At 49.2% G+C, this 11,829-nt stretch overlaps 1 protein-coding gene across 1 annotated transcript in view; it reads right to left on the reverse strand.

Annotated features, from left to right (window-relative positions):
• Positions 1-11,829, reverse strand: part of LOC111971477 (proline-rich protein 12-like) — a 91,848-nt gene that overhangs the window by 54,615 nt on the left and 25,404 nt on the right. The window contains 4 exon segments of the mRNA XM_023998271.2: positions 3,548-3,748; positions 4,972-9,338; positions 9,478-9,639; positions 9,903-10,057. Of these exon segments, the coding sequence (XP_023854039.2) occupies positions 3,548-3,748; positions 4,972-9,338; positions 9,478-9,639; positions 9,903-10,057 (4,885 nt within the window).

The raw sequence follows: 11,829 nt of genomic DNA on the forward strand, positions 1-11,829 counted from the left end.
TGCAGAAGGTCCCTGGTTCGCCCCGTGTCGGGCGAGGGACGTGCTAAAGTTATACTGTTACATTGGTGCCGTGACCCGGATCACTGGTTGCTGCGGGAAAAGGAGGAGGTTGAAAGGGGGTGAGTGAACGGATGTGAAACGGCTAGCTAGTTAGCGGGTACGTGCTAATAGCGTTTCAATCAGTTACGTCACTTGCTCTAAACCTAGAAGAAGTGTTCCCTTGCTCTGCAAGGGCCGCAGCCTTTGTTGGAGCGATGGGTAACGATGCTTCGTGGTGACTGTTGTTGACGTGTGCAGAGGGTCCCTGGTTCGCGGGCGGGGCAGGGGACGTACTAAAGTTATTACTGTTACACAATGTTTACATCAAGCTTGTGACTCTACAAAACTTGTTGGATGCATTTGCTGTTTGTTTTGGTGTGTTTCCAAATAGTTTGTTTGCCTTAATAGAAATTAATGGTAAATAAAGCATTGTGTCATTTTATTGTAAATACAGTAAGAATATAAATATGTTCTAAACAATTCTACATTAATATGAATGCTACCATGATTACGGATAGTGCTGAATGAATTGTGAGTAATGATAAGTGAGAAAGTTACAGACGCACAAATATTATTACCCCCAAGACATGCTTAACCTCTCACCATTACAATAACAGGGGAGGTTAGCATTTTTAGGGGTATGATATTTGTGCGTTTAACTTTCTCACTCATCATTAATCACAATTAATTCAGGACTATCCGTAACCATGTAGCAACAAACATTAATGTAGAAATGTTGAGAAACATATTCTATTCTTATTACAATAAAAAGTGACTCCAAAATGACAGAATACATTATTACCCATTTATTTCTATTGGCACCAAAATAACCCTCAAATTTAAGCTGACAGTCTGCACTTAACCTCATAGTCATTGTATCACTTATAATCCAAAGTGCTTGAGTACAGAGCCAAAACATATGTACTGTATAAGGATAATTTGAACTGTAAGGCTGACATACACTACATGACCAAAAGTATGTGGACACTCGTCTACTGCTCGCAAAACATCTCATTCAAAAATCATGGGCATTTAATATGGAGTATCCCCTTTGCTGCCTAACAGTCTTCCACTCTTCTGCGGGAGGCTTTCCATTAAATGTTGGAACATTGCTGCGGGCGACTTTCTACCATTCAGCCACAAGAGCATTCGTGAGGTCGGCACTGATGTTGGCGATTAGTCTGACTCGCAGTTCCGCGTTCCAATTCATCCCAAATGTGTTTGATGGAGTTGAGGTCAGAGCTCTGTGCAGGCCAGTGAAGTTCTTCCAACTTTTACACGCTTCGGCGGTCCCGTTCTGTGAGCTTGTGTGGCCTACCACTTGCTGATGAGCCTTTGTTGCTCATAGACGTTTCACTTCACAATAACAACACTTACAGTTGACCGTGGTAGCTCTTTGCAGGGCAGAGAGTCACTGTTGCTATCATTCAAAGGGTAGGTTTAACGAGACAATATGTGACCATACTTTATCAATCCTCAGTGATGCTATTTCAAAGTCAATCATAGCAGTTGTTTTAATTTCAACCAGAATCTAACAAAAAATAGACAATACAATAGGCCTAGGGTTTCAAACTCTGGTTGATTTAAAATGTAATGATATTTAGTAATATTGAATTTAGTGTTTGGTTGTCAACGCAACCAAATATCAACATTTGAAGGAGATGTATCTTCTGCTTGAAATGTTCTATCTGATGCCACTGACTTGCACAATTTGACAATAACACAATTTGACGCTTAAATAAACGCTTAATTTGACATGTCAAATAACACAGTTCTATTAGAGAATGTTGTGTGTTCTGAATTTGCACGTGCAAGCCAAGCGTCACCACTACTATCAGTAGCACTGTCAAAGCTGTACAAAAAAGTCTGCAAACAAGCAAACACTGGCCACGAACGATGTGTTTACAATACCGCGTTGGTAATAAAGCATCATTTGTTCGACCGCAACTTCTGGGGTAGCTAGCTTTAGCTTGGTACCTAGCTAGCACCAATACAACCTGCCTGAAAACAATGACCAGTAGAAACTGCAGTCATTTTCACTATTCTTAGCAATGATTTAGGAATCCTTGTGAGTAAGTATTAGCTAGCCACAATAAGGATTAGCACACAATAGTGGAATTTGCATTTTGCCATCAAAATAAAAGCACCTCTTTGAAAGTGATGCAGAAGGTTACAATTGGTGCAATCATGCCATATTAAGACTAGATAATGGTAAACAAGGTTGGAATGTGAATCAATGTAATGGGGTATCAGTCTACTCGGTGACACCCGCAGAACACAACTGTGAAGAGTTTACACAAATATTAGCATTGTAGCTCTTATCGCAGAACTGTGACTGTGTGAAATCACCTCCACAGTCAGCCTATTGTGTGTATTGACATTCATATTTCACTGTACAGCTTTACCTAAGGATTGGGGATCAATGAAATGGGGTAACAGTCTACTCAATAACCAAGATATTTGTTCCCCAACATCCTCCTCAGAGTTATCAGACTCCAAAACATCCACGCAGTATTGCTTTTTCTCTGGAATAGTGTTCAATACACATAGGTTGACAATAAATGTGGCTCAATTCACAGTTGTTTCAGAGTCCCGCAACAAGAGCTACGATGCTAATGTTCTCTGGGTGTCACTGAGTAGACTGATACTACATGTCATTGATCCACAATCCATAGATTGTGGATCAATGATGTATTACAGTGAAATAAGTATGCCCCCAATGCAATTCTAAAGTATAATACATCCAGTGTGATTTCAACAGATTTTTGTCAAATTAACAAATGTTTGTTGATTTTATATAACAACATTCCAACCTCGTTTAGCATGACCTATTCAATTATGGTATAATTCTACTATTTGTAAGCATTTGCATCACTGTCAATTACATACTTTTATTTTGAAGGCTAACCGCAAAGTCCACTATTGTGGCTAATCCTTATTGTGGCTAGCTTCACATAGATGGGTCCAACCACCAGTAATCAAATAAGAACTGTCTTATAAATTAGGGTTAAATGAACAACGAAACAGCACAGCAAGTAAGTGAAAGAAATAGGTTTTGATTATGTTTTACTGGTAATGGGGACATACGTAAATGCCAGCAAAATAACTTTTTGGTCAGTTGTGTTGTGGTGGTGTGTGTTGTGTGTGTGTGTGTGTGTGGTGTGTGTGTGTGTGGTGGTTGTGTGTGTGTTGTGTGTGTGTGTGTGTGTGTGTGAACCTTTATTTAACTAGGCAAGTCAGTTAATAACAAATTCTTATTTTAAATGACGGCCAACCCGGACGACGCTGGGCCAATTGTGCACCGCCCTATGGGACTTCCAATCATGGCCGGAGGTGATACAGCCTGGATTCGGTATCGGCTAAAAATGTCATATCGGTGCATCACTAGTATTCACGCAACTCCCTGCCCTTTCCCTTTAAAATAGTTCCTGATGTACGAAGAGGTTAATGGAAAAAAGCATCTAAACAGCAGGTATAATCCAAAAAAGACAAAGCCAGATGCACTCACCTCCTGGGCTTGAGCTTTCTGCTTCATCTTCTCCTGGCTCCTGGTCATGTTCATGTCCATCCCAGCAGTGGGTCCAGGACTCAGGCCCAGGGAGGGAGCCGAGCCCACTGACCCGTCAGAGAGAACCGGGTCGGTGCTGGACAGGGAGTCTGTCCTTAGCAAGGAGTCAGAGGGAGACATAGAGGGAATAGGCAGCTTGATCTGAGAGATGTAAAGAGGGGATGGAGAAAAGTGATGGGTGTAGGGAAAAGAGGAAAAGGGACAGAAGGAGGAATGAGGGTATTTGGGGAATGGCGAGGGGGAAAGAAAGGGATAGAGGAAGAGAAAATGCAGAGAGAAAGAGTTAGTGGGGTAAGAGAGGAAATAACAAAACTGATTATTTACAGTGCCTTCAGAAAGGATTCACACCCCTTGACTTTTTCAACATTTTGTTGTGTTACAGGCTGAATTTAAAATTGATTAAATTGAGATGTTGTGTCACTGGCCTACACACAATACCCCATAATGTCCAAGTGGAATTAATTAGTTTACATATTAATAAAAAATTAAAAGCTGAAATGTCTTGAGTCAATAAATATTCAATCCCTTTGTTATGGCAAGTCTAAATAAGTTCAGGAGTAAAAATGTGCTTAACAAGTCTCACAAGTCACATAATAAGTTGCATGGACACAACACATCTGAGTACCACTGTTCATATTTTCAAGCATGGTGGTGGTTGCATCATGTTATGGGTATGTTTGTCATCGGCAAGGACTAGGAGTTTTTTGGGGGATAAAAAAAGCACAGAGGAAAACCTGGTTCAGTCTGCTTTCCAACAGACACTGGGAGACAAATTCACCTTTCAGCAGGACAAAAACCTAAAACACAAGGCCAAATATTCCCTGGAGTTGCTTACCAAGATGACATTGAATGTTCCTGAGTGACCTAGTAACATTTTTGACTTAAATAGGCTTGAAAATCTATGGCAAGACTTGAAAATGGCTGTCTAGAAATGATCAACAACAAACTTGACAGAGCTTGAAGAATTAAAAAAAGAATAATGTGCAAATATTGTACAATCCAGGTGAGCAAAGCTCTTAGAGACTTTCCCAGAAAGACTCACAGCTGTAATCGTTGCCAAATATGTTTCTAACATGTATTGACTCAGGGGTGTGTACACCTATGTCTGTATTCATGTCTGTACTTCATTTTCAATACATTTGCTAAGATTTCTAAAAACATTTTTTCAGTTTGTCATAATAGGGTGTTGTCTGTAGATGGGTGAGAGAAAAAAAATATTTAATCCATTCTGAATTCAGGCTATAACACAACAAAATGTGGAATAAATCAGGGGTATGAATACTTTCTGAAGGCACTGTAAGCTTTACGGAGTCCATACAACTTGCTATCAAAACATGATATCACTCTGCTCATGTCTCCCTTACCTTGATAGGCTTGAAAGTTTTATGGTGCTGTGGATGCTGTGCTTGTTGTTGTTGATGAAGGTGTTGTAGGTGCTGCTGTTGATGTTGTAGATTTTGCTGCGGTTGGAGGTGATGGTGTTGGTGCTGCTGTTGTTGAAAGTGCTGTTGTTGGTGGAACTGCTGTTGTTGTTGCTGATATTGGAGGTCGGGTACTTTGTTCATGTCTCGGTGCATCTCTATCATCCCTTCCTCCTTCCTGCCACGCCCCCTACCCCGCCCACGACCCCTGCGGGTCTCCCCGCCTACATTTCCCATCAGCCCCCTACAGTAGGGCGGCTCCGGTAGCGGGCGGATGCGAGGGCGCCCTCTGGGCCGAGGCGGCCCTTCACGTTTGGGTTTTGTTGGTTTCCTGCCCCTCTTCTTGGGCCCGTCGTGGGGTAGGAGCTGGGGAGGGGGMCCAAGGGAGGGGTAGCCGGACGGGTGGCAGAAGTCCAGGTCYCCCATCAGAGGGCTGAGGGAGCCCARCCCCGAGGCCCCTCCTCCTCCAGCCTTCCTGCAGCTGGACACCAGGTCGGGGAGGAGGTCAGGGAGCCGCCGGCTGTTCAGGCGGATGTCAGCGGGAACATCAGCCTTGTCCTCGTCYRCCTCGAACTCYTACTCCTGGGCGTAGTTCTTCTTGGCCTGCGGCTGCGGGTCMCGYCGCTGCTTCAGCAGGTGGAAGGAGCTGGTCTTCAGCAGCTTCTTGGGTCGGGAGGAGCAGAAGATGGGCGACGTCAGCCCYGCCAGACCAGAKCCTCCACCCACGCCCGTACCCCCAATCATCTTGTTGSCGGAGCCGTCCCCAGGAACTCCCRCTGGAKCCCCRAAGCCAAGGKRTGGGGTCTGGGACTGGATGAGGCCGAGCTGCTCTGTGTTCACAGTGGAGGGGAGCTCATGGGTTTTCAGGGAGTCCAGGTCCAGATGCATGGTGCTGTTTTCTGTWTCCGTGAGGCRGTGGCAGTACCCYTAKCCKTGGTCGCCATGGTGACCCATCARYTCATASKCACCTCCTCCATCACTGGRCTTGACGTCCTCCATGCTGTCTGGWCCCTGTKCACGTGCCTCAGACATACCTTCCTGSACCCCTTGGCCTGCCCCWGGACCCCCGGCGCAGCTCGACTTGGAGTAGTCYTCAGAGCAGAACATATCCTCCATGCCGGGGAAGAAGGAGCGATCCTCATCCTGTAAGAGGGAGTCTGGGAAACAGATGGAGGTCAGAGGCACAAACCTMTGCTGCTGCTGCTGGCCTTGGTTCTGGCCCGCTTTCCCCACYGGGCTCACAGTGTCAAACTGGTGCTCTTTGAGCTGGTCTAACTGGGATTGGCAGAGCTGGGGCTCCTGGTCCCTCTGATGGGGCGGAGGCTGCTGCTGCGGCCCTGCGTTGGTCGCCAGGTGGTGGGAGTGGTGGTGGGCATGGGTGTGCGGGAGGGGGTGGTGCGGGTGGGGCTGCTGTTGGTGATGGACGTGGGGGTGGTGTGGGTTGAGGTGGTGCAGGTGGGAGGGCGTAGTTATTCCCAGGTCTGGCTCGGAGAGGAAGTTGTGAAGCTTGGAGGCAGTTTGTTGGGAGTGGTGATGAGACGGCAGCCTGTGCTGCTGCTGTTGTTGTCTGTGTCCGTCACTACTGCCCCCATCTCCTCCCCCCACCCCACTTCTATCCGCGGCCCCTCCACCGTCTCTGCTGTTGGCCCGAGACAGGGTGCGCTCCAGCATGTCCAGCGGAGAAACCGAGTTCTGGCTGGCCTGGCCGTAGTGGGCCTCCATAGCCTGGGACTGGAGTTGGAGCTGCAGCTGGGATTGAGACTGGGGCTGGGGATCCACCCCCGCTTGTCCCCCAGGCTCTGCCTCTCCACCTGCCCCCATCATYGCCTGCTGACTCATGGAGTGCTGCTGCTGCTGAGAAGCAGCTTGCTGGGTGTCCATCTTGTTGCGGGTAGTGTGGGACAGAACAGACTGGAGCATGTGGGCAGAGGGAGGCTGCTGGGGCTGGTTTGGYGGGGAGTCCATGAGGGAAAGGGAGGYRTGGGYCTGTCGGGGCTGCTGCTGCAGTTCGGGTGTCTTCCGCAGGTATGGCAGCTCGGACGGGTCGGGAGGCTTTTTGAGCTCCATGTGAGGGTGGCCATGGGAGTGGGGGTGGGCGTGTCGGGAGTGCTGGGTATGTTGGGGGTGTGAGGGGGCCTGCGAGGGATGGTGGGGGTGCTGGGAGTGAGGGTGTTGGGAGTAAGGGTCGCTCCTGCCGTAGTGCACCACTGAGCCGAGGGAGTCGTGTTGCTGCGGATAGGGGACGTGAGGGTTGGGGTGGGAGAGGGAGTCTGCCCCTCCTCTTCCTCCGCTGGCTCCTGCTCCAGACAGCCCTCGTTCGTTCTTGGCCTGCTGCTGCTGTTTCTTCAGAGACATCTCCAACTGGCTCTCCAGGTCACCTCCGCTGACGTTACCTGCAGTACCGGGGACCGTGCTGTTGGTGGCGCTGTTGGTGCGGATGACACTCTGCAGGTGGTAGCGCTCCTCAGAGGCCTTACTAAGGTCGTAGGCCAGACCTTTGCCCCCATCCCTGGCCTGAGYGATGGACTGGGGCGGCTGCTGCTCGGGGTGGTGCTGGGACGGGAGGGGCGCAGGGCTCTGGGCATGCAGCAAGTGCTGGATCAGGAAGTCATCGTCATCGTCATCCTCCTCGTCTTGAGAGCGCTCCACTCCCAGCATGTCGCTTTCTGGCTTGGGCTTGGGGGGCGTGGGGTGGTAAGACTGAGGCTGGGGGCCTCGGGTGTCGGGGTAGCCCTGCGGAGAGGACAGGAAGGCAGGGGAGAGGACGGAGGAGAGGTATTTGTTTCCCCCGGGGGACTGGGCAGGYCGGGCGGGAGCAGGAGAGTGCAGCCCAGGTCGAATGATGCCAGAGTTGCTGGAGGGAGAGGGGCTGGAGTCAGGGAGGTGGTACGAGCTGCCTCCCCCAGCTCCACTGCTACCACCTGATCCTGCACCCCCACCTCCTGATCCACCAGCCCCGGACCCTGCKCCACTGCCGGCTGACCCTCCACCACCCCCAGACCCCAGGAGGGCAGGGGAGTGCCTTGGGCCACCGTACCCCAACGAGGGACTGCCTGCTCCCCCGAGGGAGGTAGGCAGCGAGCCGTATCCTGAGTCCGTCCCGTAGACCACCTCGGCAGAGAAGGAGCGGCCTCCTGGCCCTAGTCCTCCATACCCTTTCCCAGAACTCCCAGGGCCAGAGGTCAGGTCCTGGGCCTGGGGGGAGCTGAAGCCCCCATAGGGTTGGTGGGAGGGGAGGTGTGAGGGAGGGGGCTGGTTGGGGGAGTAGGACTGCTGCTGCTGGGGAGGTGTCTGTCCAGGGAGGCCTGCGGTGGGCTTGACGGGGGCCACAGGGGAGCCATATGCTGACAAGCAGGGTTTAGGAGGAGGCTGCTGGGCCGGGGCGGAGGAGACTGGAGGGGGAGGGGGCGCCGACTGAGTCGGGGGCTGCTGTCTGGAGGGGGCAGACGAAGAGCTGGAGGAAGGGTTAGGGTTGGAGTTTGAGGAGGACGAGGAGGTGGAGGAGGCTGAGGGTGGGGTGTGGGGGGTTCGGGACGACGAGGAGCCCGAGGAGGAGTAGCCACTACTGGAGCTGGAGTTCTTAGCCCCCTTCCCTAGACCTCCACCTGATCCTGACGAGGAGGCGGCTGAGGAGGTGTACGGGGTCTGGATGATGGGGCGGTACACTTGGTCTGAKCGGGGGGAGGGTTTGGGGTCTGCTGAAGGGCTCTGCTCCCCCAGCGGACTGCAGGACACCCCTCCATGCCGGTGGTGGGAAATCTGCTGGTACCCCGATGCCCCACAGCTGAGGTAGTGCTGCAGGGGATGGGAGGCTGAGGAGGAGAGCTGCGACTGAGCCGGAGAGGAGCGCTGGTAGTGCTTGATCACGCTGTCCTGCCGGGGGATGGCCCTTTCCTGGGGTGGCGGAGGGGCAGGTGCCGATGAGAACACAGAGGCGTTGTACAACTGGGAGGACTGYTCCTGGAGCTGGGASGACAGCAGGTTAAACTGGGGAGGGGGTAGGTGGCGGCCTGACGAGGTGGTTTGCGGCGGGCCTGTGGGGTCCTGCGACCCTCGGTAGGCGGCGCCCTGTGAYGAGAGTAAGCGGTCGAAGCCCAGGCTGGACTGSGAGGGRGTCTTGATGTGCAGCAGGGGGTCYTGGGGGGACAGGAGGCCGTTGGACGTGGGGCTGAAGGTGGGGGAGTCCTGGAGGGAGAGRGAGGCGCCAGGGAAGGACCGCCCYGAYAAYGAGGCTGGGTGCTGGTAGGCCGAGAGGGAGGAGGAGGGGAAGGAGCCAGACCCAATGAAGAGCTCTGGCTGAGTGTGCATCGCTATGGGAAATGGAGATAGAGAAAAAGACAAGTAACAGAGATTATTAGAAATGTGCTGCTGTTCTTCATAACACTTAGAAAATGATGAACACGACTCAGTTGTACTTGAGCATTACTCTTGACTGGCTCCTGCACTCACCAGTCTGCCAGGCGGGTGTTCGGAACTGGGAGAGGAGAGAGGAGGCTGAGGGGGGTGGCTGCCGACCCTGGGACTCCAGTGCTGAAATCAGGTTCATGACAGATGGGTCTGGACCAGAGGGACTGGCATGGTGTAGCCCAGGATCAAACAGCCCAGATAAGCCTAAAGGACATAGACACAAAAGCATTTACTCAACCACACAAATTTTTCTGTTTATAGTGACTCATCTAAACAACAGTCTAGTCGAAACAAAAACACTTTGATAGAGACAAAAATGTACATGCTCCCTGGCTGTGTGTATAGGATAGGACAATATTGTACTGTAATAACAGGTATACTAACATTCTGTATGACAACCTTTTGGCATCATGCAGAGACCTCAATTTTACATTTGAATCAAGGTTCATATTAGCCTGGCCCCTTACCTAGACTCCGCCCAGCCCCCCATGCCCCGCCCTGTCCAGAGCTACCAGGATGGTGATTGGTTGCGTAGCCCTGCAGAGGGTGGGGTGTGCCATAAGCCTGGCGATGGAGCAGCTCTGAGTCCGGATGGGAGGACCTAGAACTCCCATACACCAGGCTGAGGAAAGAAGGGAGAAAGGGGAGAAAAATGAATCATTCAATAATGAAAAGATGCATTATTCTTCTGTATCGGGGTTATCTAAATCCTGGTATCGAGATCTGCAGTACAGCTGTTTTTCTTTTCTCTTTGGTAGATAATTGATTGATTAATGTAGCCTAATTGATTGGCCAGAGAGTCCACTCACTTAGTGTCTCAGGTCTGAATCAATCTCTGATTATAGGGTGAATGTATGTAATGTTGTCTCATAGTCCTTCAATCAATCAATCATGAAAACCAGAAGTGCTACATCCGAAATGGGATACTCGTGTTGTTTACCAGGGATATTCAAATCTTACTCTACGAAGTCCAGAGTACTGCTGGTTTTATTTTCAACCTGATTGCACCGACCTGATGTCCCAGGTCTAAATCAGTTCCTGATTACTAGAAGAACAAAGAACAAAAAAAAGCAGTAAAACTGACTTTGAGGTCAAGATCTGAATTTGAGGGTTGCATACGAATAGTGAGGCAAGAGAAGTATTGTGCGTACAGGATATTACTGATAACCCATCATCATCAATTAGGCCTAGATACGGCTACTTTCTTGAAAGCTTACAGCATTTTCCATAACACCACCTGTTATCAAATAACAAATAAATTGTTCATTTCCCAACCAAAATAACTGTAAACATCCAACAAAATGGTGATGGCATGGCAAATGGAAAAATGTCTAAAGTGTCCTTCCATTAGTAGTAGTGTGAAGGAATCAGCAAATGCAAGGCTCTCTGCACGGACTTCAGATAAAATCCTGTTCTAACCACAAAGCCTCAACAACAACAATGCATTCTGGTCCCGGCTGACAGTGTCTCCCAGGCTTTGGTGATGGATTACCTTTCTAATCTACCTATACTCTCTTGTAGAGTTGTTCACTTGGGTATACTCCATACTGTATAAGGGAAATATCGCCCTTTCCAGCCCACCCCATATAAAATCTGAGCCTTGCACTTTACACAGGGTAACCTAACACTCAAAATAAGGGATTGTTCATCAATATCAGCCTCTGAATAGAACTGGGAGTAACATTCGAATGAAAGTCTGAATGAAAAGAAAGATTTTTAACAATCACCCCCACTTCCAATCACTTACTTGCACAGAGGAGAAAAACAACACCCAAACATAGAGACAGTGTTCCAAATGGCCTGGTCAAAAGTATGGCGCTATGTAGGAATAGGGTGCCATTTGGGATGCAATAGGGTGCCGTTTGGGATGCAACCAGAGTCTCAGAGAACAGACAATCTCCACAGAGTCAAGAAATCAAAGGTTGGGCATAGTCATGAAGTCACCACACTACAGTGCAGTGAAGTCTCTAGATTTAAATTATATTCTTTCCTTCATTCATTAATGTGGAATACACTCAAAACTATTATGCATAAAGAAAGTATTATTAACTGTTAACTTTTAAAGTCCTGTGGTAGAAGTCGACCGATTAATCGGAATGGCCGATTTTTTTTTTTTACACCTTTATTTAACTAGGCAAGTCAGTTAAGAACACATTCTTATTTTCAATGACGGCCTAGGAACAGTGGGTTAACTGCCTTGTTCAGGGGCAGAACGACAGATTTTTACCATGTCAGCTCAGGGATTCAATCTTGGAACCTTACGGTTAACTAGTCCAACGCTCTAACCACCTGCCTCACGAGGAGCCCGCCTGTTACGTGAATGCAGTAAGAAGCCAAGGTAAGTTGCTAGCTAGCATTAAACTTAATCAGTCATAATCACTAGTTATCACTAGT

The sequence above is a fragment of the Salvelinus sp. IW2-2015 genome, linkage group LG13, assembly GCF_002910315.2.
Source record: "Salvelinus sp. IW2-2015 linkage group LG13, ASM291031v2, whole genome shotgun sequence".
Lineage (NCBI taxonomy): Eukaryota > Metazoa > Chordata > Actinopteri > Salmoniformes > Salmonidae > Salvelinus > Salvelinus sp. IW2-2015.